Source organism: Cavia porcellus, unplaced genomic scaffold (genome assembly GCF_034190915.1).
Source record: "Cavia porcellus strain 051 isolate PalLab524CR breed Dunkin Hartley unplaced genomic scaffold, mCavPor4.1 scaffold_1, whole genome shotgun sequence".
NCBI classification, from domain to species: domain Eukaryota; kingdom Metazoa; phylum Chordata; class Mammalia; order Rodentia; family Caviidae; genus Cavia; species Cavia porcellus.
Genome location: NW_026947484.1, coordinates 211,622,792 through 211,647,194, shown reverse-complemented (window position 1 = coordinate 211,647,194; position 24,403 = coordinate 211,622,792). Strand labels below are relative to the sequence as shown.

The 24,403-nt window shown below is 50.2% G+C and overlaps 1 protein-coding gene and 1 pseudogene across 1 annotated transcript in view; both read right to left on the bottom strand.

The window, feature by feature from the left end:
* Positions 1–14,433: 14,433 nt before the first annotated feature.
* LOC111757788 (small nucleolar RNA SNORA2/SNORA34 family) lies at positions 14,434–14,563 on the bottom strand (annotated as a pseudogene).
* Positions 14,564–17,564: 3,001 nt separating this feature from the next.
* Kcnk12 (potassium two pore domain channel subfamily K member 12) overlaps positions 17,565–24,403 on the bottom strand; it is a 42,720-nt gene continuing 35,881 nt past the window's right edge. Inside the window, exon 2 of the mRNA XM_003473076.4 lies at positions 17,565–22,444. Within this exon, the coding sequence (XP_003473124.2) occupies positions 21,558–22,444 (887 nt within the window). The 3' untranslated portion in view covers positions 17,565–21,557. The remainder of the gene's footprint in view (positions 22,445–24,403) is intronic.

The window sequence follows — 24,403 nt, the reverse complement described above, 5'->3', positions numbered from 1 at the left end:
CACACACACACACACTCCACACCGTTTTAAAAACATTGACGTAGGGTCTCATTAAGTTGCCCAGGCTGGACTTGAATTATGATCCTCCTGCTTCTGCCCCCCACAGCATTGGTACAAGTGCTTTCTTGACAGTTACTGTCAAGCTGTATGGTTGTACACAGAGAAACAAGTAGAAATTTAATCCTAATAAGCCTTTTTAAATGCTCTTTTTACTGTATTTTCTTCATCGATAATTTAGAATGACTTGTATTAATTTTTTCTCAATACCAAAAACTTGGAAAGAAGGCAGTCTTAACAGAACGAAATTTTAAATGTAGCTATCTTTATTGGTTTGCAAAATCCTTTAGTAACAAGTGGAAAAAACTTTACATAACTTAAAAAACCAGTTTTCAAATTCCAATGAAATATTTCATCCCTTGGTTGGCTGTGAAAGAGTGTTTTAGGATTGCTGCACAAAAGCATGTTTAAAATGGAAATCAGTTGGTGGTCTCAGTTGTTACGGCTATAAGAAATAGGGCAGCCATGTTGATTCCAAGAAAATGTGTTGTCTATCAAGCCCAGAAAATCAGGCTACTTTCATCTCTCTAAAAGAGGTTCAGTGTTTAGTTCTAAGGCGTTTTGGAAAAAATGAAAGACATAACAGATCTACTTAGGATGATTCAAATTTAGGCTGTGATTATTGCATGAATATGCTAATGAGACCACCCTGGCTTTCAGTTAAGAGTCCCCTTCCTTCTGGAATGGTACATGTAAAGCTGAATACAAACTAATGTCCGACCCATTGAAGACAGTTACATTGAACAGTGTTAATAGTGACATGCTTCGGTTATTTGTCCCCACTCAAATATAAACCTGGATAATACCAGATTAAACTGAATATGTGAGACCCAAGTTTGGAAGCCAACCATATTGCTAATCATAAGATCTGTTGGCCATGTATTTTTGGAGAAAGTACTGTACTTGGCTTTTCCATTTTTTTTTTTTTAAAGCACAATCCATCCAAGATGCAGCACTTTTGTAATTAGTTTGTCTTCTCCCCCTCCCTGTAAAATGTTGTCTTGTGCTTTGAAATAGTAACAGAGCAGGTAGAGGAAAGATGTGTCAGGGTGGGTATTTTTAAGAGTCTCAGCCTCTACCAACTTAGCTGGCTGGGTGACTAGGGTAGATATATTTAAGGAATAATTTGTTCCCTTAAAATTTCAGTGTTCCACATACTAAGCACATCCTGTTAGACTTCTTGAGTATTAAATACATCTTCTATCCTTGGTCTTTCTGTATTTAGCTTTTTTGGGGAAGTGTGTTTTTACCCTCAGCATATGGTATGAGCTGCTGATTCAGTATTGAATGGCTCTTTAGGCTTGTTGGTTACATTCTGTTGATTAAAACGATGCACAGAATAGTCAGGAAAAGCCAGTCCCTGGTCTGAAATAAATTAAACATTGTTAATTAGCTTATGGGGAAGAACAAATGAGTAAAGAACTTTCATATCCAAAAGCAATTGTACTGCCCTTGTGGATTCCAAGTGTTTGGGTTAAGGAGATGGAGTGTGGCTGGCAAAGATGGTGAAATGCCCACAGTGATTCACATAATTTCACACTAAAACTAGAAATGCAGCCCAGCTTAAAATAATAGTTTTCTCCCTGCTGTTGTCCCCGTCTGTGCCCACGCCACGCTGCTTAACAGACGGGTTCGGGTGAGCTCCCCACCACAGTGGGCTGTGGGCTGTGAACACCCTTCTGGGTGCCAGGACAAGGCAGAGGAAGCAACCCCGCGCGGCCGGCATGCTGTTTAGCTGCCACAAGGACTTGTGCTCTCAGAGGAGGGAAATGAGGAGCATTTCCCCAGCAGTTTCTGCCACCTCGCTGGAGGAACAAGAGCGTGCTTAGCTACCTGGATGACTTGGGCAGCTGCATTTCACGGGTAACTTTTGCCCTGCAAACCTCGGTGTTCCACATACTCATCACACCCTGTTTGAGTATTAACTACATCTTCACACGACATCCAGAATTTGATGAAATGCAGCTGGACCGCGGTGGTGCTCACCTGTAATCCCAGCACTCTGGAAGACCGAGACAAGAGGATCACAAATTCAAGTTCAGCCTGGGCAATTTAGTGACTTAATGAGACTTTGTCTCAAAAAAAGGGCTGGACCGCCCGGTGTGGTGACGCGCGTCTGTAGTCCCAGCTACTCGGGAGGCTGAGGTGGGAGGATCGCTTGAGTCCAGGAGTTCTGGGCTGCAGTGCGCTATGCCGATCGGGTGTCCGCACTAAGTTCGGCATCAATATGGTGACCTCCCGGGAGCGGGGGACCACCAGGTTGCCTAAGGAGGGGTGAACTGGCCCAGGTCGGAAATGGAGCGGGTCAAAACTCCCGTGCTGATCAGTAGTGGGATCGCGCCTGTGAATAGCCACTGCACTCCAGCCTGGGCAATATAGTGAGACCCTGTCTCTTAAAAAAAAAATAAAACAAACAAAAACTTTGTATTTTATTATTTACATTTTACAGATGAGGAAAGTTAGATCCAGAAGGTCACTTAATGCACCTGCGACACATGCACCGTGAGTGGTGGAGCTGGGCTCTGGACTCCAGCATCCTGCCTCCAGAATCCGTAGTTTTGCTGCTGTTATTTAGAAACTTAAAATATAGTTGGCATCTGAGCTGTGATGAGTTCAGTGCTTCTAAATAGCATTGTCAAGATGAGTGTCAAAGTGAGCAGTTGGGAAGTTACATCCTTTTGGAAGATTCCTGGACACCAACTGCTGATTCCCAGCCCAGGGATACCATTTGTTCTGGACAGACAATTGTTTTTAGAGAAGCGATGATCAGCCAGAAGCATGGAGAGTGGGGAGCCAGAATAAAATGTCAGCGGTGTTTGGAGGGGGACACTGCAGCTGGTGTCCTCAAATTTTCCAGTCCTTTGTAAGGTATATGTGTTACATCTAGGAATGCTTTAGGATGCTGGCCCGAAAGAAGAAACCCTGGGATTCTTGCTGCTCCGAGTCGGCTTTGGTAGACTCAGCCGATTAAAGTGGGTGGCGAGGTGATGTATCAGGGATGACTTGGGCCAGTATTCCTTGCTTTGCCATCCAGCCATGGCTTTAGGTTGGTCTGTATCCTTCTCTGTGTCTGTGTTTGTTTTAGGGTTGCAGAGAAGAGTGGGGCTAGGGAATGCCCCAAACTAAAAGCATTCAAACATCACTGGCCATGCTACTATGCCTTGAGGCCTGAGTTCGGGTGAGGGCCCCCAATCTGTATTCCCTGGGGTGTTTTCTGATGGCTGATAGTTTGGCAAAATGACTTTCCATTCACCCTGAAAAGGAGCTCAACCCCCCTTGCATGGGGTCTATGTCAGCATCCCAAAACCGCTGCACAGTGGTCCCCACCCCAACCTACCATTTTTTTTTTGAACTACCCTTGTGTAAGAGTCAAGTTAGCAGCACAGCTCACCAGTGTGTCATCAGCAGAGGAGCACTTGTCTGCTTCAGATTTTATTAGTCATGATCTCAGCTTGAGGCTGTTGGGGCTTGGAAACCTTCACTGATGGTGCCTCTCCCTGAAACCCTTTTGGGGGCCACTTCGCGGGAAAGGAACAAGTGGACTCAGGCATCCCAATCGGACGGACTGAACGAACCAGCGAAGGACCCCTGGAGAAAGAAAAGAGGTGGGTGGGGCCAAGTGGCCTTTCAGGCTTTTGGAACTCAGGGCCTGCGTCATCCTAGGCCTGGGGGAAGTTCATCAGCGAAGGTGACAAGTCAGCTGTGTCCTGTGACACTGGTGACTTGCCAGACTCAGGACCAGCCGCCCTCGCAGCCTGCAGAGCAGCCAGCTGGAAGACATGCCGGGGGGACAAAGGAACGGATGGTGCTGCCATTTGCACTGGGGAGTTTGGAGGTGAATGAACCACTACAAGAGAAAGCAATTAGGGAGACGTTTCATTATCAAGTTTACTTTTAACTGATTCATAAAAATTATCCACATTATAGGGCAGTGTGATGTTTTTGACACCACATGTAGTGTTGTGTAGTGTTCAAATGAACTGTATCTGTCCCCTCAAAAGTATGTCTTTTTTCATTTTTTTCCATGTTGGGGGTTGAGCCCCGGGCTTTGAACATCTAGGCCAGTCTATACCACTGAGCTGCAACTCAACCCCTATCATTTCTTTATTCAAATATTCGCAGTCCTCTCGGCTGGCTTTGAAATACCTACTGTGTTACGGACGTCTGCGGTTTGCCTGCTGTCCAGTAGCCCCCCGGGAGGGCTTCCCTGCGCCTTGCCGGAACTTGGTGCCCTTCACCGTCCCTGCCCGTCGCTCCCTCCTGCCTGCTCTCCACCCCCCTCTCACTGCCATGCATTCAGCTTTGATCTTTTTCTTTTATTTTTGCATTTCTGGAGATTGAACCCTGGGGCTTCGTAGTGAACTATATCCCCTTTTTTATCTTGAGTCAGGATCCCCTTGAGTCATTAAGTTACCCAAGCTGGACTCAGACTTGAACTCTTCTTGCCTCTCAGTCTCCCAGAGTACATGGTGTGTGCCACCCTGCCTGGCTTCCTCTCTCAGCTGCTATGTGATCAATTTTTTATATTCTGTATATGAGTGAGGTTTTATGGTGCTGGTCTTTCCATATCTGGCTTATTTCACTTAACCTAACTCCATTTTTTTTTTTTTTTTACTTTTTTTTGTCTTTTTCTTTTTTATCGGTACTGGGGATCGAACTCACAACTGCCTGCTTGCAAGGCAGGCGCTTATGCCGCTGAGCTAAATCCCCAGCATAACTCCAGTTTTTTTAAAGGGATATATATATATATATACTACGATAGTATATCGTAATCAGTGTTAGATGGAAAACTCACATAGGAAACTACCTAAACTATTTAAATAGTGATATTCATTTTGCACATTGACACATTAAGAAAGACCTGGTATACCACAACATAAGAATAAATTTGTATTTTAATGCAAGTTCTTTTTCTTGGGGAAGAAAAAATTTTTTCTGTGGTGCTGGGGATTGAACTGGGGGCTTTGCACGTGAAAATATGTGCTCTACCATTGAGCTATGTGTCTTCAAGCACACTTAAAAATTGTGATTAAAGGGAATTTACTGTTTAAAAAAACCCTGGGCTAGGACTACAGCTGGATATTCTAGGATATCTGAGGAACTGGGACCCCCCAGCATAGCAAAGAAACAAAAACAAAACCCCGTACCTGCTCCTGGGAGGAGGGCAGGGCCTGGTAATGAGCGCGGGCTTTCCTTGGGGCATGCTAAACTGTTATAAAATTGGATCATGGTGATAATCACAAAACTATAAAATGCCAGAAACTACTGAATTATAGATTTAAAATAGCAAACTATATGGTATGTGAATGACATGTCTCAATAAAGTTATTTGAAAAATAGTAGCATAGATGAGATATGATGGCCAGCCCCTTACACCAGTGCTGTATGTCTGGCACCTGGTTAATTCTCAACAATCTATAAGGTAGACACTATTATTACCCCGCTTTATGACAAGGAACTGGGGCACAGAAAAGCTAAGTGGCTGCCTAAGATCGTCATTCAGGGGGCTGGGGATTTAGCTCAGCGGCATAAGCACCTGCCTTGCAAGCAGGAGGTCATGAGTTCAATCCCCGGTTCCGATAAAAATGAAAAAGACAAAAAAAAAAAAAAAGAAAAAAAAAGATTCAGGAATAGATTGCATAAAAGGCATTTCTCCTGCACACAAAAGAGACCTGGAGGTGGCAGTCTAGGGCTAGGGGGTGGCTCGGTGGGCACCAGGGACTCTGCCTCCTTTGCTTGTCCTTTTGCATGGCTTCTCCTACCAATGTCCGTCCCTCCTGGCCAACATTGCTGCTATGACTCCAACAGTTGCACTCATAGTTTGGGCTGCGCTGCAGGAAGGAGAGCAGTACAAGGATGCCCTTCCTACCCTGGGAAAATTAAGTCACAAGTCTGTCCCCGCAGAGTGTCAAAGGCAGAATGCTCGGGTGTCAATGTGCCCAAGGCCTCTGGCCCTGCTGGCTGGCGGCCATCCCAGCCCTCCAGCACGTCTTCCTACCACAGAGCTAAGCACAATCATCTCCAGGCAGAGCCTCCTCCCTCAGGGCTCAGGAGTAACAAAAAGGAGGAATTAATTTTTATGCAGAAACTTTCTCTCTTCCCTTCTTCTTGGGGTTGATTATCTTAACTGGAAATAATGAACCTGAACTGAGTTTTTGAGCACCAGATCCAGGTGGTAATTCCTGGGCGAGCTCCTTATTATAGACTGTCTTTGGCAGTGTGTGGTCCTCAGTCACAGGGTCCTTTTTTCTCCTTCTCCTCTTCTTGTTTTTCCCTTGTGTGAGAATTGACCAGCAGAAAAGCAATTGGCTGGAAGTAAAGCTCCCTGCTTTTTTTCCCTAGGAATAATATTGCTTTTTAGGGGAGTCATGGGGTTGAGGCAGGGTCTTGCTGTGTAGTTGAGGCTGGCCTTGAACTCATCTCTCTCACCTTCTGCCTCAGTCTCCCCCCTGCTGGGAGATGTGTACCACCATGTCAAGCGGTGTGTTCCATATTTAACGAGCAGTGCTGTAAGTTGTCCTCTCTTCAGGGAAGTAACTGGCTCCCAGACACCTCAGGGAGAGCAGCCAGCCCGGGGAAGAATGGCGGTGCGGGACTTAGCAGGTGAGCACTGACCACACTCCTTCCTGCCCAGAATCTGCTGCCAGAGGAGCCAGGTCATGGCGTGGGGCTTTTCCCTTCCTCTCCCTGTACAGAGGATTGAACCCATGTCTTCATGCTGAGCTACATCCTCAACATTTGTTACTTTTATTTTGAGACAAGACTTGCCAAGTTGCCCTGGCTGGGCTTGATCGTGAGGTCTTTCCTTCTTAGTTTTTTGGAATGACAGGCATGCATCTCAGCACCTAGCTGTCATGAACTTTTTGGGGCTATTATCGCTTTCTTCAGATTTCTCTCAGTAGACTGTGGTGGCTCACTTAGAGACCTTCTCTCTGGGACCCTCTTGGAATCAATCCACGGCTGTCTCCTGCTTCGTCCTCAGGTGGCGGAGTCCCCTACGTTTCCACAGCTGGCCTGCACGGGTCTCAAGGCAGCTTTTTCTCCAAGCCTCTCAGGGCTCAGCGAGTGGCTCCTTCCACTTGATTCACCACCCACCGTGAGCTTATGGGAGCATCGCTGTCCTCCCTGGAGGTGATGTCTCGATTCGTATTCTGTCTGTCTGTCTGTCTGTCTCTCCCTCTCCCCATTGTGACACTGGGCATGGAACCCAGGGCCTCACATGCTAGGCAAGTGCTCACCACTGCACCCATGCACCACTGAGCTGCACCCCAGCCTACCTCATTCTCCCGTGCACCCTACCTGGGTCCTGAATGAGAAATACCCAGCACCTTCAGCTTTGGCCATCTCCGGTGCCTGTTCTGGACTGTTATCTCACTGGCCCTGCCCCGTGGTCCTGCAGCCCAGGGCTTGAGATCACTGATGATGGCAGCCTTACCTCTCGGAATATGCTGGTGTCGGTTCCTTCCTGGCCTGGCTCCTCACCTGTTGTGCCCCTGCCCAGGTGCTGCCTGGCTCTGCCTCTGCTCGGCCTCCTTCAGTCCTTCCGCCAGGCCTGTCCTCTACCTGCCATTGGCCAGCCCTCCTGCACCAGCCCCTGCACTGCTGGTCTGAAGGGTTTTAGGAGCTCTTTGTCAAACACTGGGGACAAAAGACCAAATAAATTCTGTATTATTTCAGAGCTACTACAAAGAATCCCTGGGTGCTTCGGGAACTGATTGAGTCAAAATGCAACCCCTAACAATGGACTCCTAACGGGCTTTCCAAGACATGAATCTGCATAATTACCTGTTTGTTAGGAATCAGAACTCTTACTTTCAATTGAAAGAAAGTCCATAATTAGATCAAAAGAACTGCTCGGGGCAGGCGCAGGGTACTGACCTCAGGCCCCGGGGGCTCAGGGGCCAGAGCAATGGCCCATGGTGTCCTCCTCCCTTGGTCACTCTCTCATTCTGGCCTATTCGGTGTCACCCTTATCTATCTGTGTCCCTTCACATGACAGGGGACTTGCCCACCAACAGACAACAACAAGGCCAACTCCCCACAGGTAATTCTCAGGAAGGATCCCAGGCACCGGAGGCAGGGCCCCTGGGATGGCAGGAGCAGATCTCTGCAGACAGGAGGAGAGGTCTCAGGGAGGTGAGGACACTGGAACCACTCCTCAACCAAAGCTTCCATGAACTCCACGAGTTGCCTTCTGCCCAGGCTGACCAGGCTTCTCTTTCTCTTCCTGGAGAATGTGGTTCAAGCAAGAGCCTTGCTAAACCAGGTGAGGGGAATCCCTGACCTCTTCCTGATCAGAGCCATCCCCCAGCACCCTGGCTTGGCTTCCAGAAGAATCCACTCACCATGTTTGCACCCAGTGACCCCCCCCCCCCCAATCTGGGCCCTTTGGCACAAATCCCCCCTTGCTCACATTGTGCTCGAGTGAGTTCATGCCCTCTCTTCTGCAGGAAGACCCCTTCGCGGTTCCCCGTATGACCAGGGCGCCCTTGAATGTCTGCCTGTTGTTAGTCTTCAACACATGTCAGTGATAACTCTTTAACAGTAGCCTGATCCAAAGCCTGAAGATGGAGCTGAGTGACTCCTTCCAGTAATCCCAGCCCTCTGGCAGACTTGAGGGTCACAGGTGTGAGTCCAACCTGGGTAACTTAGGGACTTAGTGAAGACCTGTCGCAAAAATAAAAATTATAAAAAGGCCTGGAGATGTCGCACAGCATGAAGGTGAGGAGAAGTGCAGGATGGGGTGTAGGACATTGTGTGCTCTGTACCCAGTCGCTGCCTGAGTGGAGCTACATTCCAGCCCTCACTGGGCTGCACGCTGGGTGTAGGCCTTGGTCTGCTCAGACTGACACCCAAAGAGCTAAATCCCTAAGCCCACCAAAGACCTGAGTTGGGAAGGTTTTTGTTTTTATTTTGTGGTACAGGGGATTGAACCTTCACATTGAGCTCCACTTTGAGATCTTTTGTTTTGAAACAGGGTCATTCTAAATTCCCCCTTTACCCAGTCCGGGCTCCAACTCTCAGTCCTCCTGCCTCAGCCTCCCATGTGCTGGGTGGAAGGCCAGAGTGAAGCATGAATTTGTGGCTGACAGCATAGTGCAATGCAGAAGGGCTTTGGGAAATCCTTCACTAGGAGGCAGAAGCTGCTGAGCAGGACTGGCCTGTGAGTGGGGCTGGGCACCCCTAACGTCCTGTCAGCCTTAGCTTGTGAGTGCAGACAGCCCCACTTCCTGTCCTCCTCCAAGGCAGGGGTCTCTATGGAGTGTGGACAGCAAACATCGTGGGGGAAGAATAGGGAGACCCAGCCGCTCATGCCTTGCCTAGGAAATGCAGCTGCCCAGAACCTGGATCGTGCAGGTGCAGCCTCGGTGACCCCTGAGTGCTCACCTGAGATCTCTGAGTGAGGGAGAGAAAGGCTTGGCCTTCCGCAGAGCCTCTCCCTCCTGCCGGTGGCCCACAGAGCCCTGTGGCTGTCACTCAGAAAGTCAGAGCAAGCTGGTCATGTAGGCAAGGCAACGATTTCCTGGGGGACTGGAAACGAGCTGGGGCGGCACCCAAACGCACTCTGCAAGGGGCAGGGCTGAGCTCTGAGCCCTCGTCCTCAGTACAGGCTTGTAGTCGCCTGGGGGCCACAGCCACCCATCAGGGAGTTACAGGGGACATATTTCCTTGGCATTCCTCTTGGGGGTGACTCGGGATGTGGGCAGGACGGGGAGGGGGAGCTCTTGAGGCTTCGGGTCCCTTGCCTGCAGCTTGCCCCCACGCGGCTGTGCTGGACCCCAGGCTGAGGAGCCGCCTGCACTGTACCCATGACCTTCTCATTTCCGTCCTTCCCTGGGCTGCAAAGTCCCCCGTGGAAGGGCCAATTAAAATCTTGGAAGAATCTGGGCTCTGTCTATTGTCCTCAGTGGAGCAGCTAAGCAATGAGCACAGTCAAATGAAAGGCGAGATAGGGCCCTTGCCTAGCTTAAGATAATTAGAATTTGAGTCATTTTCCTCGTGTAAAAGGAAAAAAGCATCCTGGTGGTCTTCATTAAGAACATGAAAATGCTTTATCAAATAAAATGAAATCTTGGCCTTGCTTCTAGTGGAGCTTGAAGAGGCCTGGATGGGTGATCTCCGAATACTCTCCCTGCGCTTCTCTTCTGACAGCTTTCATTTCCTGCCATGTTATTGATGTCCAGCTCGGGATATTTAGTTTGTGCTCTGCACTGCATTGTCCCGTGCCTACTTCTGTGGAAAACGTGCAGCTGTTAATGCATAGTCATGATGTAAATGCCCAGCTGGCTGGGCAGCTGAGAGGAAGGGGTGGATGGATGGGTGACCCCGGTTAGTCTGGTTGACACAAGAAAAGTTAAATTATGGACCCATGTGAGAAGGGAAGAAGGGAACTGATACTCGTTGAGTGTGGTAGACATCGTGTCTGACACTTTATAAACCTCGCTTCCGATCATCTTCACACTGCGTAGTCAGGGGATTTGTTTTCCCATTTTGATAGACTGCAACTGATTTTCAGAGAGGCGAAGGAATGTGCATGATGGAAACCTCGTCCGAAGGTCAGTGCGGATGAAAGTACTCACCACACTCCACAGGTCAGCCCGGCACCAAGCAGACACCGAACAACTGACTTTTATGGTGCTGATACCCAGAGCATTGACGCAGAAGGGGAGTGGAGCAGGAGCGCGTTGGCCGGGCTCAGCGGTGACTCAGGGTCTGCAGTGGGAGCTGAGGGACAGTTGGCCGCCCCCAAGGCCTGGCGGCGATGCAAATATCAGCCTCAGGCACATGTCCTCTCCTGTCATCTGAGCGATGTCCAAGGACCGGTGTAGCTGCGTGCTTTGTCTACCGTGTCAGCCACCATCGCTCTCTGCACATTCCCATGGGAGCTGAAAGCAGGGGTCAGCTGGGTGGAGAGGCCTCGCTGGGGACAGAAGGGGCCACACTGCTGGAGCCGAGACTGCCCAAGAGCCACATCTGCCAGGCCTGGATTAGGTGTGGAAGCCAGCAGGAGCAGCGGTTTGGGAGCCCAGAGTACGGACTGGGTTCTGGAGACTGAATCTGGGGGTGTGACTGCCCACTCGGGCTGCAGGCGTCTCTCACAGAAGCCCTGTTCAGGTGACCTTCGAGGCGAGGCACCCATTTGCAGGTGTCCCCCCCTGACAGAAAAAACCACCGTGACTGCTCTGTCCTTCCTCGCAAACCGCAAAGCCGTTTAGTCCACGTCCTCCCTGCCTGTGTCCCCCCTGTGTTTTCCTTTATTCCTGTCATCAGCAGCTCTGTTACTAGCCATTTGCAGTGTAGGATAAGTGGACCAAGGTGTGTCCTTCCCTTGTCATTTATTCCATAAGTCATGCCCTGAGGGAAAAGTTTCTGTTAGCAAAACAAACCAACCAACACCCACACAAAACACAACACAGAACAACAAAACAAAACTCAGCAATCCTCTCTCATTTCTGTCTCTATGGCTTCCAGTAGCCGATGATCTCTGTTTACATATTTTGTCATTTGGGGATGGATGAGCACAGCCCCGTTTTACTCACATCCTCATGGGAGCGACAGGCTCTGGCAGCCCCAGGCAGCACTAAAATATATTTGCTCAAGGATCCTCCAGGGTCTCGTGGGCCTTGGAGTGGGTGCTTGGGTCCCAGAACACAGAGATGCCTCTTCCCACCCCCCGGGAGTTGGTCAGGTGAAGTTTCCCATAAGGCTGCAGGCTCAAGGCCCTTCAGCCTGACCTTGGAATTCTGGGTGGAGACCGCTACTCGTCTGGCTGGTGGATGGCGCTGTGACCTTCTCCTTGCTCACTTGTATCTATCTGTCTACCTATCTGTCCTCTCTTTGTTCCCCCCTTCCACTGCACTGCATAGTGAGTGAGTCACAGGGAGCAGCCCCAGCAAGTTTCGCTTAGTGTTGGAATACATGCAGTTCGTGAACTGGAGTCTTTAATATAATATAAATGTGTGCCTGGAAAACTATTTGGACCAGCACTCTCATGTATGAAGTTCATGTATTCCAAAAATCTCTACCTAAACCCTGAGGCTAGCACAGCTGGGCTGTGAGGGCACCCACTTCACCCAGAGATGTCTACAGAGCACAGGCTGTGGAGGTCAGGGTGGAGGGTCCACTGGGGCTTGGGATCTGCCCCAGAGGTTGGTGGACACACTTCCGGGTGAGTCTGGGTGGGCTGCGGAGGTATGGCCTTGGGGGTCTGTGTCTGCTCCTCTCCCCTTCCTCTGTCACCATTTACCTGCCGTGCTTCCCAGCTGCCGTGAACTGAGTAGCTTTGCTGCATCACGCCCTTCTGCCAAATGCTTGTTCCTTGAAGCTAGTCAACCATGGACTGAACCCCTCCTTAAAACCCTCCTTTAAACTGGGGGTGTCTGGTAATATATCACAGTGATAGGAAAGCTGACCAATTACAGGGCCGTTACTCACGGTAACACACCCGTTATAGGCTCAGGGTAACCACTTGCTCTCCCTGAGGGGACGGGAGATGGTGGGTGCCTCATGGTGAAAAACAATGGGGGTACATCCCAGAGGGATAGAAGAAGAGGTCGGTTGAGCAGGGCATGGCGGTAGGACAGAGCCATCTGCCTCAATCCTCCAGACCCACGGCTGCGCTGGAGTTCATGCTTTCTGCTCTTAAGGCTCTCTGTAACCAACGCAGTGTCATCGACATCTCTGCTCCATGTCTGTGCTCTCTGTTATGGTGGCTCTGAGCCACATGCGGCAGTAATCGTGGAAATGTGAGCAGTGTGATTAAAGAGCTGGCAGTCTCCTTCTTTTTATTTAAATTCAGATGGCTGTGCATGGCTACCCTGGTGGCGCAAATCTAGCCAACGTCCTGTACATGCCCTCCAGGAAACCGAAACTGATGAGGAAGGACCTGGAGTTTGCAGAGCTTCTCCCAGGACAGGAATGTGTACTGGAAACACAGCCCCAGCAAAAAGCTGTCCCTTCCTGGGTGAGGACATTTCCTCCCTCCTGTGTCCAGGTGGCTGGGCCTCCTCCACCCATCCCACAGAGAAAGATTTGGCGCCAACTGTTCACCCGGAGCCAGGTGCTGGGCAAATGTGTGGCTCTTGATGGAAATCTCTGTGGAGCTCTTTCTTTGTTTGCTTTATGTGATGCTAAGAATCGAATCCAGGGCGTCAAGCTTGCTGGACAAGGACAAAGCACCGAGCTCCATTTCCAGCTCGTGGGACTCTTCTTTGTTTTTTGTTTTTTAAGCAAGTAGGCGGTCATGAGTTCGATCCCTGGTACCGATAAAAAGGAAAAAGATCAAAAAAAAAAAAAAAAAAAAAAAAGTGGACCAGCATGGAGCACAGTGGCATGTGCCTAGTCCCAGCTACTTAGGAGGCTGAGGCAGGAGGCTCACTTCAAGGAGTTTGAGACCAGCCTGGATAATAACATCTCAAGACCCCACTTCAAAATGAAAACCAAAGCAAAAAACAAAAAAGGACTTTTAAGTGTCTTGGCCCAGACTCCAGTTCTTCTAATAAGAAGGCATTTTCTGGGAAATTCACGGTGATCAGGTGTCATAACTGAGGTGTGTTGTTTTATACCTCCAGCCTCTGAACTCACTCTGTGCTTACTGAGGCTGCAAGCCTGGAAACTACATCTCCCAAAATTCCTTGCCAGTTTCCTTCCAAATAGATTTGCCAATGGGAGCCAGGGCAGGGGGAGCCAGGGGAAGGGAAGGACTCAATTCTTTTTTATTTATTCATGTTTTATTTTAAAGAGATTAAAACCAAACCAAACGAAACAAAACAATGAAAGCAGTACAGGACTTCAAAACAAGACAATAGGAAACCAACAATGGCTATCATAATATATCTTGTTATCTCCAAAATAGCTGTTCAGATAATCAGACATAATAAAACTAAACAAAACAAATCAGAATAAACCTAAACAAAACAAAACAATGAAAATGACACAGGACTTCAAAACAAGATAATAGGAAATTAACAATGGCTACTATACTGCCTCATGTCTTCAAAATAGCTCTTCAGACCATCAGACATACCCACATAAAATTAACCAAACAATACAAGAATTAAGTAGAAATTTCAGGTGTCTGACTTCTAATTTCTTTTCTGTCTATGTCTCCTGAACTTGTTCTGTGTGTGCTGGGGTCTGACATTGTATTTTGCTCCTTCATCTTGAAATTTTTCTGTGTTTCTCTACATCAGCCCATCGCTGCATCCCGGGTGCTTCCTACATTGGCTGCCGGTCCCTCGCGAGGTGCAGTGGATTGGAAGAGGCACCTGGCTCCTCTGCTCCAGGTTTCCTGTGGGGTGGAGCGTCACTAATGCTCCCCTGAGGGCAGGGGCGCCTCTGGGCGTGGCTTCCTCTCGGGGCTGGCATTGGGCTCTAAGCTATTTCTTTCTAACCATTACATTTCCAAGGTCCTGAAATGGCCAACAGACCCTAGAAAGACTTCTCTTTAGGCTCCTGTTTGAAACCAGCAGCTACAAAAGAACTGCTGGTCTTGATTCAGGGCCAGGGGACTCCATTCGTGTTTCCAGCTGAGGTCTGAGTCACCGGCCAGGCGTCCTGTGAGCCCCGGAAGTATCACTGCAGTTTCACAATGTCCCCTGTGTGGCTTCAACGGAAGCTGCTGCTCCACTTCTTAGGAGCCCTAGGCCCACCTGGCTCACAGCTACCTGGAAGAAAAAACTGTGTTTTCAGATCCCTGTAACACTATAGCGGGTCATGTGACAAACCACAGCCACTGGGAGAGAATGTGAGTGTGGAATTCTGGGGGCCACGTCCTCGGACAGGCAGGATGTATGCACTGTTTCATTTCTAGCTCCTTTGCTGAAACGTGCATGAAACGGTGCAATTTCTTGAGCAGTGGACATTGGTAACACCATGAGGGCTGCTGGGGCCATAAAGGAGAAGTGACCAGACGCCTGCCTGGACTCTTGGAGAGCATGAAATTGTACCCGCTGAAGCTTCTCCGTCAGCAGAGCTGAGCCTGTACCCTAAGGAATATCCCTCAGGTGTGACACAGCGTGGGCCTGGTCCAAAGGAGCCCAGGGGTCTCTGCAGCTTTCTTGCTGAGGCCACTGATGTCCTCTCTGCCACTAAATCCAGGGTGCTCCTTCAGTCCAGTTTTTCTCTTTCCTGGTGGCACTTGGAGCTCATTTCTTCTCAGAACCCTGACACCCTGGGCCTCTACCTCTCACCCTCATTCCAGTCTATTTTACTTTTTCTTCTGCCCATCCTTTGAGTCCTGTTTCCAATCCTCTTCTTATATTTCTACATGCCCAGCTCTGTAGGCTTTGTATTTCATCACCATCCGGAGGCTGAGAACTTCAGGACGGCCCAGGGCACTGCTCTGAGCTCTGGACTCCGAAGACCACTGCCTGGCGGAAACCACCCAGGACACCTCAGGGGCCCTGAAACCCATCTTCTCCTTGCTGAGCGCATCCTCTCTCCCATCCCAGCCTTCTCCTCCTCCTGGGTTCCAGGACTCTGAGGCGGCCTCACTGAAACCCCATCCCAGGGGGCCAACCTGAAACCTGTTGCCATTCAAAGCTTTTTGTCAGTCTTCTGCTTATTCCAGGCAAATGGCAGCTTTTGCTGACTGCTGTCTTAGAGAGATGCTCTCTGGTCTGCCATGCCTCTGTCACCCTTCCCTTCCTGCCTCTGTCACCCCTCATTTCCTCTTCTCCACTCCTGTGACCCAAGTCACTTTTCTGCAGCACAAATTCCTTGACCTGCTCCTCAGGCTCCTGGAACTTAAGCAAACTACTCTAATCTACAAGCAGTAGTGAGACTGAACCTTATCCCTTCTGGAGGCAGAGACTGCAAGAAGTGTCCCGTCCCTCTCCTTTGTCTCCGCAGCCCCTAATTCAAGGGTGTGTGGCCTCCACTGGACACATTACTTACCTCATCTGATCTATGATGAAATAGAAGCCAAAACTCCCAGGGTTTCTTTCTTTTTTATTTTTATTTTGTAAGTGAGGTTGATTTGCACTTGCTTTGTTCATGGGCCTGGCTTGGTAAACACAAGTTCTCCTTGTCAGAAAAGCAGATATTCAAATAGAGGGTGGCTGTCCATGCGGGTCTGGCCTGCTAGGGGTCTAAAACATCCTAGGACTCACAGCCTTTCAAACTGAAAGGAAGATAAGGGCAAGCTGATGGAGATAAAACACAGCTGGGCCACAGCTGGAGACTCCAACAGGGAGGAGAGTGGTAGGTAAACAGAACCGAAGTTCTCGGGACTCCCCAGCCTCACTGGGGCCTCACTGGTCTTGGCTATAAGCAAGGCCACAGGGAGCCCCTCCTTAGCACTGCTGTAGGCCGGTGGTCTGCATCTACTGGGTGCGAATTGTGGGTGGATCATGAGGTCAGTTTGGTAGCTTTGCCTACCATTAAAATAAAACAAAACACCAGAATAGAGAATAATGGAATCCACTGCCTGAACAGTGTGGTTTTAGGAAACGTTTTGTTCCATTTATCACATGGTATCATGAAATCCCCTGGTGCAGACTGAGCTGGGGTGGCTTGTGCATCTGGGCAGATGTGGCCAGCAGTGGGGAGCACAGAGCTGGGCAGTGGGCTTCTGGTTGTGGTGGGCAGGGCTGGAACATTAGCTTCATCTAGAAAAGCTCTTGAGAGGACACGGAAAGGGAAAGGGTGCCTGGGTGGGGGAATGTGGACGGGGTCAAGAAGCATCAGTGGTGCTTGTACTGTTAGGGTGATGGTTAAGATGGCACTGAAGCAGAGGTCTGCAGAAGGTGAGAGGGGCTACCTGGACCCTCGTCCTCATGAAATCAAAACACTGAAACCTTCATCTGTGGAGCGTGTTATACTGTTCACTTCTCCTAAGTTTTCTGGGAAGTGTGTGGGTGGTATCATTAGCCTATTTCACAGATGGGGAAACTGAGGAGCTGCACCAGTCCAGTGACTGCCAGGTTCAGAACCAGAGTCCAGATCTCCTTGTTTCTAAGTAGGTGCTTTTCTCAGCCCACAATAATGTGTTCTGTGTTATCTTGGGTTTATTTTGGGAACAGGGTGTTAGTATGCAGCCCAGGCTGGCCTCAAACTTGCAGTCCTCATGCTTCAACCTCCCAAGGGCTGGGGTGACAGGTGTGTGCCACCACACCCAGATACAGTGCTTTGTTGATAGTGTAGGTTCAAGACCATGGCTGACCCGTAGAATCACCTGGGCAACTTCAAAACAAAAATAATAGTAAATATCCCAACAAAAACAACAATTATAATAATAGCCCAGTGCTGTCTCATTTCTCCTAGACCCATGGAATCAGAAACTCTGAGTGGGCCGGGGCCTCTGTGCTCTTTGAAGAGAGTAAAGAGCACAGCCAGCCCGGAGCCCACGACCATCATTTGGCCTGGGTGACCTGGGCTCGATTGGAGTCCCTGGCTCTGGAGCAGGGCTCCTTGTGGCTGCCATCAGCTTCCAGGCACTGCAGAAAAGAGATGGAACAGGAAGGAGGAAAGAGGTGGCATGTCACACACAGAAAGCAAACAGTGCAGGGGGTGGCAGGCTGCATTTTATTCATCCTTAGTTGAATCACCCTTCCAGCCCTCTCTTGAAGGGTCACTTGGAAAAGAACCACCTGCCATTCCAGAACCCCCGCAGGCTTGCCACATGCTCCAGCCCCCATCCTGAGTGAGAGTCATAAAGCCAGGACCAGCTTCTGTAGGGAGGCAGGCTCGGCCAGGTCAGTGCCCAAGCTCGTTTTCCATGGCACAGCTGCTCCAGGAGTCTGAGGGTGGACAGCTGCTCCACGCCAAGAGTCCAGGCCCCAATCCATGTTGCTGAGCCTTTTGGGGCTCAGAAGTGGCATCAGCAGGGTTCCACCCCATCCCACCCAGCACAGCAGCCTTCAGGAGTGTTAGGTTGTAGTTACACCACACAACCACTGCTGCGACAGATGACAAAGACCTGGTGCCTCTTCAGGACCCAGAAGGGCCCAAGGTGCTATCCAGACATGATTTCCAGATGGAATGGAGAATTGTGCTTTTTGTGTTTTAAGAGTAAAAAGTTACAGTAAGACAGAAAAGCTCACCTCTCACCTCCTGTGGCCGCCCCTTCAGGGGGCTTAGGTCTGCCTCAGCTCCCTGGAAGCTTCTTCCAGGTCGGGGGTTTAGCACCCCTTCCTTGCCCCAGAGGCTGTGGAAAGCGGGGTTTTCTGGGGGTCTGTCTAAGGGACAGAGGCTCCTGAGGCCTGGAGCAGTGATTTTTTTTCAGGGTTGGACTTGGGGTACAGCTGATGGCTTCTAGGTAAAACACAAAAGCTCCCCAAGGCCCTTGAGAAACTCTGGAAAGTGAAACATGAGAAACCTTTCTTGTTTTTTTGTGGCACTGGGGTTTGAACCCAGGGGCACTGTACTACTGAGCCACATTCCCATCCCTTTTTGCTTTTTATTTTGAAACAGAGTCTCACTAAGTTGCCCAGGCTGGCCTTCATCTTGTGATACCCTGCCTCAGCCTCCTGAATAGTTGGGGATTATAGGCATGCACCAATACACAAGGCTGGCATCTTTCTTCTTCAAGTGTCCTGGACTAGGATTGTCTAGGGGGAAGAGGCCTGGGAGCTCTTGGTAAGGCTGCAGTGTGCACGTGTGCATGCTTGTCCATGATGCTGCATAAATGCCTGGTTGTGATACTTTCCACCAGCTGAGGGCCTAAGACCTCCTGAGCCTTTGGATCCTTCCCCAGGCCTGGGGCCTCAGGCTTTACTCTGAGGCTGAGGAGACTGACCCTTCACCTGCCCGCTCAACCCTGCAAAGGCCTAGTTTGAACACCCTGGCTCCTGTGCAGCCGCAGCTGGGTGGTAAGAGCGCATTGGGACCACACTGCTTTATGGCAGCCATAGGCTCGGCATGTGGTAGGGAATGGGCCTGAAGTGGGGGAGCAGCTCTGCGAGCTGAGCAATTTGCCGGCTGCAGTTAGCTACCAGCTGTGGTCAACTAGAGGCCTCCCTGGTGGTGGGGGAGGCGTTGGCAGCTGGGAAAATGGAGGCCTTCTTAGCCTGAGGTTCTGAAGGACCTGCATAGGGTCTCTGTCAATGTCACTGGTCTCCAGATGCTGGAAGGGACCTATCCCTTCTCAGTGCTTACCCTCACGCATGGGCCAAACTATCTGTCCCTTATAGCTCATAAGTCTCCTGACCCAGGACGTCAGGGTTCATGGGAACTGTACCCCAGGCCTTCTGGGAAGGATGACAGTATGCTGTAGTAGGCAGTGCCACTGAGGTTGGGGTGGGGACCAGGGGAATGTAGACACAAATGCTCATGTGACCCTGAATCCTGAGCCATCATTCTGTCTTAGAGGACTAGCATTTCTCTAGGAAACTGTCAAAGGGAAGGGAGGTGGGATTCAAACCATGCTATGGTTCTGTTAGAAGCCTGCTCAAACTGCCCATCATTGCTACCTTCCAAAGCCAGGGTGCAGGAAAGGAAATAAAAAACAGCTAAGGTTGCAGCATAAGCAACTTAGGGCAGACAGAGGAGACAGCTAAGGAACATGCTGCCTTTCTCTGGAGGCAGGTCCTGGTCTTCCCCACGGACTCAGCCTGCCATGCGTGCTGGCTGCTCGCTGGGCAGCACAAACACCTCATTATGTCGGTCTAGCTGTGGAGTCTTGGAGCTCGGCCTTAGGCCTAGAGTGTCGTTGCCAACTCTCTTCCCCTGGGTGGGCTGCTATTTTGCCTGCAGACTAAGTCCTCAAGGTCCAGATACCCCTACCATGGGATCTCCACTTTCCCTTTGGGATGGCTCAGATCCCCAGTCACTCTCTGTTGCCTAGGTGATATCTCTAATTGGATGCTTTTCAGTGGTTCCTGCTTTTAAAGGGATAGATCTGGAACTTGATTTTAAGTCCTGTGACAGGGCCTGTACTAAAGACACATGCTCCCCGGTGTGTGCCCCTTTCGTGTGACTGCAGCCACCATTTAGACGGGGGTTCACAGTCCAGGAGCTACAGCTCCCCCAGGAGCCTACTGCCTACCCCTCACTGGCTTTACCCCAGATCGTGTGTTTAAAACACAATCCCAACCTGCTTAGAAATTATCTCCAAGGGGCTTGAGAGTCCCAGAGACTCCAACTCATTTTCCCTCCTGCTGTAAATTGGGAGTCTTGACTTTCAAGCACGACTCTTAATACTGTTTGCATGTGAGCACGCGCATGTGAGTGTGGACATGTGCGTGTGTGCTACAGACACAGTGCCAATGAGGGAGGGGTCACGGCACTGCCGGAGACAGGCAAGCTGGTGCTTTTCTAACACTTCATGTCAAATGTGGTCACATCGTGTCCTTTGGGTCAACATTTCTTTAAGTAAAAAACAAGAGTGGAAAAGCACTGTTTCAAAGCACATTCTCCATCCCTAGACCCACAAGTTGCAGAGTCCAGGAGAATCTGTCCCTCAGCTTAAGGATCACACACACCATGACGATAACCCTCAAGTTCTTTTCCCGGCTGCCAGCTCCCTGCCTCCTACCTCTCTCCACCCCCACTGCAGACTGCACTGAAGACATGCACTCCTTGATTCTGTCCTTCCGTGCCCTCCACAGGCTCTGGAGCCAAAAGCCCTGATATTTGTAGATGGCTGCTTTGGATTCCTGGTGTAGTTAGCAGCAACCTGACTCACAGGGACGGGGGTGGGGGGCTGTGCTCTTTAAAAAGGAAAAAAGTTGAACTGATCAACAGTAGTTAAAAAAAAAAAAAACCCTCTTGTTCGAGACGTGTCACACAGTTTCATCAATAATGCAGAGAATTCCTGCGCGTGGATAGATCTCGCAAGTGTGGGGGGACTGGGGGGCTCTGGATGAAGCAGAGCTAGGACCCTGTGCCTGAGGACTCGCTCTCCTCCTGAGCTGGTTGCCGCCCTGTGTGCTGTGCCGATCGTGCGATCTCTGGGCTGGGAAAGGCCAGCTAAGCCCCTTACCATTTGCAATTTCCAAATGTGGGGGAAATGCCACAGTCCGCAAGTGGGTGCTATGCCTCATCTCCTTGCATAATACTACAGCATTCTCTGTGTGTAGTGGCTCTTCTATATATACACACACGGGAGGCAACATATGGCTGTCCCCACCCCCACCTGTCAAAACTGTGACTATCTCACTTCTGACGACCAGAAGGAAGCTGCTAGGCTGGGCCAGGATTCTAAATGCTGCGGAGGTAATTCGGAGCCATGAAAAGATGCACCATATGCTTTGGGGTTGCCAGCTGCTTATGAGGATGAGAAAGGGTTTGGTGCCAGTCTGCAGAGCCCGGGAGTGGCGTTCTCCCTGCTGCAGCTCCCGCCAGGTGGGCGCCTTGGGGTGCCACTTTTTCTCCCTGGAGAACCCGCTGGATGGGGACCGCGGTTCTCCAAGAGGGGACTCACGAGGGAGGCAGGATCCTCTAAAATCTGCCCTTCATAACATCGGACCTGGCCAAATAGCATTTCTTTAAAAATAAAATTTTTTTTGGTTTCATTTTATTGGATAAAGATTAAGAAAGCGCCAGCTCCGGAGAGCGCTCTACCTGGCGGCACTGGTCTCCGCCAGCCGGTTGTTCATGATGCCCAGCGCGCCCACGCCGCCCGAGAAGCCGTTCTGGCGCGCGGGAACGCACGCGCCGCGCGGGTGGCCGTTGGCTGTCTCCGACAGCTGCTTCTGCAGCAGCGCCAGCGACACCTTGTTGGAGGCCGTGAGATCGCGCATGGAGATGAGCTCGCCCGACAGGCGGCGGCCCTCGGCGTCCGGGTCGCGCGGCACGGGGCGGGCTCCGAGCGCGGCCAGGCGGCGGCGCAGGCGCGAGCCCGGCGTGATGGCGTTGCGCCGGGCCAGGGGCGCGCCGGGCGCCGGGCAGCAGCGCGCGCAGCAGGCGCAGCTCAGCTTGCGCAGCATCCAGTTGAGCACCTGCTTGATCAGGATGGAGACGACGTTGAAGAGCGAGTAGATGCAGCACACGCCGAGCAGAATGAAGAGGAAGTTGCCTAGGCGGTAGAGGCCCTGGTGGCGGTAGGCGGCGCGCTGGCTGCTCACCAGGTCCCCGAAGCCGATCGTGCTGAAGGTGACGAAGCAGAAGTAAAGCGAGTCCACGTAGCCCCAGCCCTCAACGCTGGCGTACATGGCCGAGGCGCAGCAGGACAGCAGCACTGCGAAGAGGCCCAGGATGAGCAGCACGTGGTACACCGAGGGCTTCCAGCCCGCCAGCCCGTCGGCCTCGGGGCGCAGCGGTGCGGGCAGCAGCCCACTGCGGCGCAGGCGGCGCTCACGGCATGCGCGCATCACGAAGGCCAGCAGCGAGATGATGCGCTCCAAGAAGAGGTTGAAGAACAAGATAGTCCCCGCGCAGCCGAACAGCCCGTAGGCAATGAGGAAGGCCTTTCCGCCCACGGTGGCAGGCGTGGTCATCCCGAAACCTGCGGGGACACAGACACATGGGGTCGGCGATGGCGGAGTGTCCAGGACGCACGGGGGTGGAGCAGGCGGGGTGGAAGTGGGGACTTAGCCATCCCCAGATGGTACTAGATATGTTTCTATTCTTGCTTGCCTCTGTACTGATGGAGATGTACTGGGGTTGGGGGTGGGGGTGTCCAATCAACCAACAAGGATGGGGCCAGAGGGTCACCCGAAAGGCCCTGCGGCATGCAAAGAGCAGAAACTATTCACAGGCACATACCCTCAGATGGCCACAAAGTCAACGAGGGAGGTGGGGCTTTTGCACCTCCACCCTAACAGACTTTTAAAAGTAACCAGGGAACACTTGATCGGACAGCCTCCTTAGGATAAAATTCCATAAAACTTTCACCTTAGCTAGGCTTGCTCACTCAAGGACCCTAGAGAGTGGGATCAAGTGGCCACTGTCCATGGTTCCAGAAAAAGGCTTTATGTAGTCGACAAAAGGACTGCAAGTGAGTCCACCAACAGCCTTCAGAGTGTGACTGTGACTCTGCCACTGAGTGTCAGTCCCTTCTTCAAGGACCTCCATCAATGCCCCATGCTCACACTGGCCCAGGGAAAAAGGCTTTGGCTTAGCTGGTGTTGTCTGAGGTTCTATCCTGGGCAGTGCTGCCTGGGCTTGGGCAGCTACTTATACTTTTTAATATCTATAGTTAAGCCTTAGTCTACACATGTTTAAAGCATTAGCTTTAAAAGTATCAATTGATTTCTGCAGGAGTGCTTGCCTGTGCCACTCAGGGCATTGCAGAGGGGTGGTCCTGTCCTTCCTTCCTGAGCTCACTGCCCACTGCCTGCTATGGTCTCTTTGTGGGACCCAGGGTTGTTTTACAGGTTATGGAGGGGATTTAATCTCCGGATGGGGGAATTCATTTGCTGTTTAGGCTGAAAGTGGGCCTGTGTGAGCAGTCTGTGGCACCTTTCAACACCTCTGGCAGCAAAACTTTAGGGTCATTCCTGCTTAATTCATACCTGTGCATTGCCAGTTGGGTAGAGCCAGCCCCAGAAAAGGCGTGAAGAGTTTGCCTAAACAGGCCAAAAAAGAAAACACTTTTTTATTTTTTTGTCTTTTTCGTTTTTATCGGTACCAGGAATCGAACTCACGACTGCCTGCTAGCAAGGCAGGCGCTTATGCCGCTGAGCTAAATCCCCAGCCCCAGAAAACACTTTTTATAATGCTATACTTTCAGAGTATATTTCTAAGATGTATATGTTTAATCATTCTCTAGATAACCTGCAGAAAACGCCCAATTGTTTGACCATGGTATTCATTTTGTTTAATGACCCAAGTCTGGGGAAAAATCTTAAGCTATTACTTATGTTGAGGAACATGAATTATGTCCCTACAATCAGAATTTGCCAAAAAAGAGTAGAAAAAACAACAAACTAGCAGTCACCCTGAGACTTGATAAAGAGATTTTCCTATGGGTTGTTTTTTGTTTTGTTTTGAGACAGGTTCTCACTATGTGGTTCAGGTGGCCTTGAACCTCGCTATTTAGCCCAGGATGACTTTGTGGTAATCCTCTGGCCTCAGCCTCCTGAGTACTGAGATTACAGGCATATGGCACTATACCTGGCTATTTGAAAGGCAAACTCAAGTTCTTGAGTTTAGCAGGTTCTATATTCTGTAATTCTTGCATTCTCTTGAAAGGCTTCACACTGCCTAGATACGCTTGATATTATAGCACGCGAAGTTACACTCAAATAATTTAAGGAAAGAGGCACTATGGTGACTACTATTATGTTAGATTATCTGGTGGTGAAACACAATGATGCTTGAATTGCTCGGTTCTGCCCTGTGTTGTTCTATTACAATGTCCTCTCTTATCTCAATCTTCCCCCTATTTTTAAATTAATCTATTTTCTCTCATTTTTTTAATTAAGGGAAAACTAAATTAAAGAATAATGAGACATATTATAGT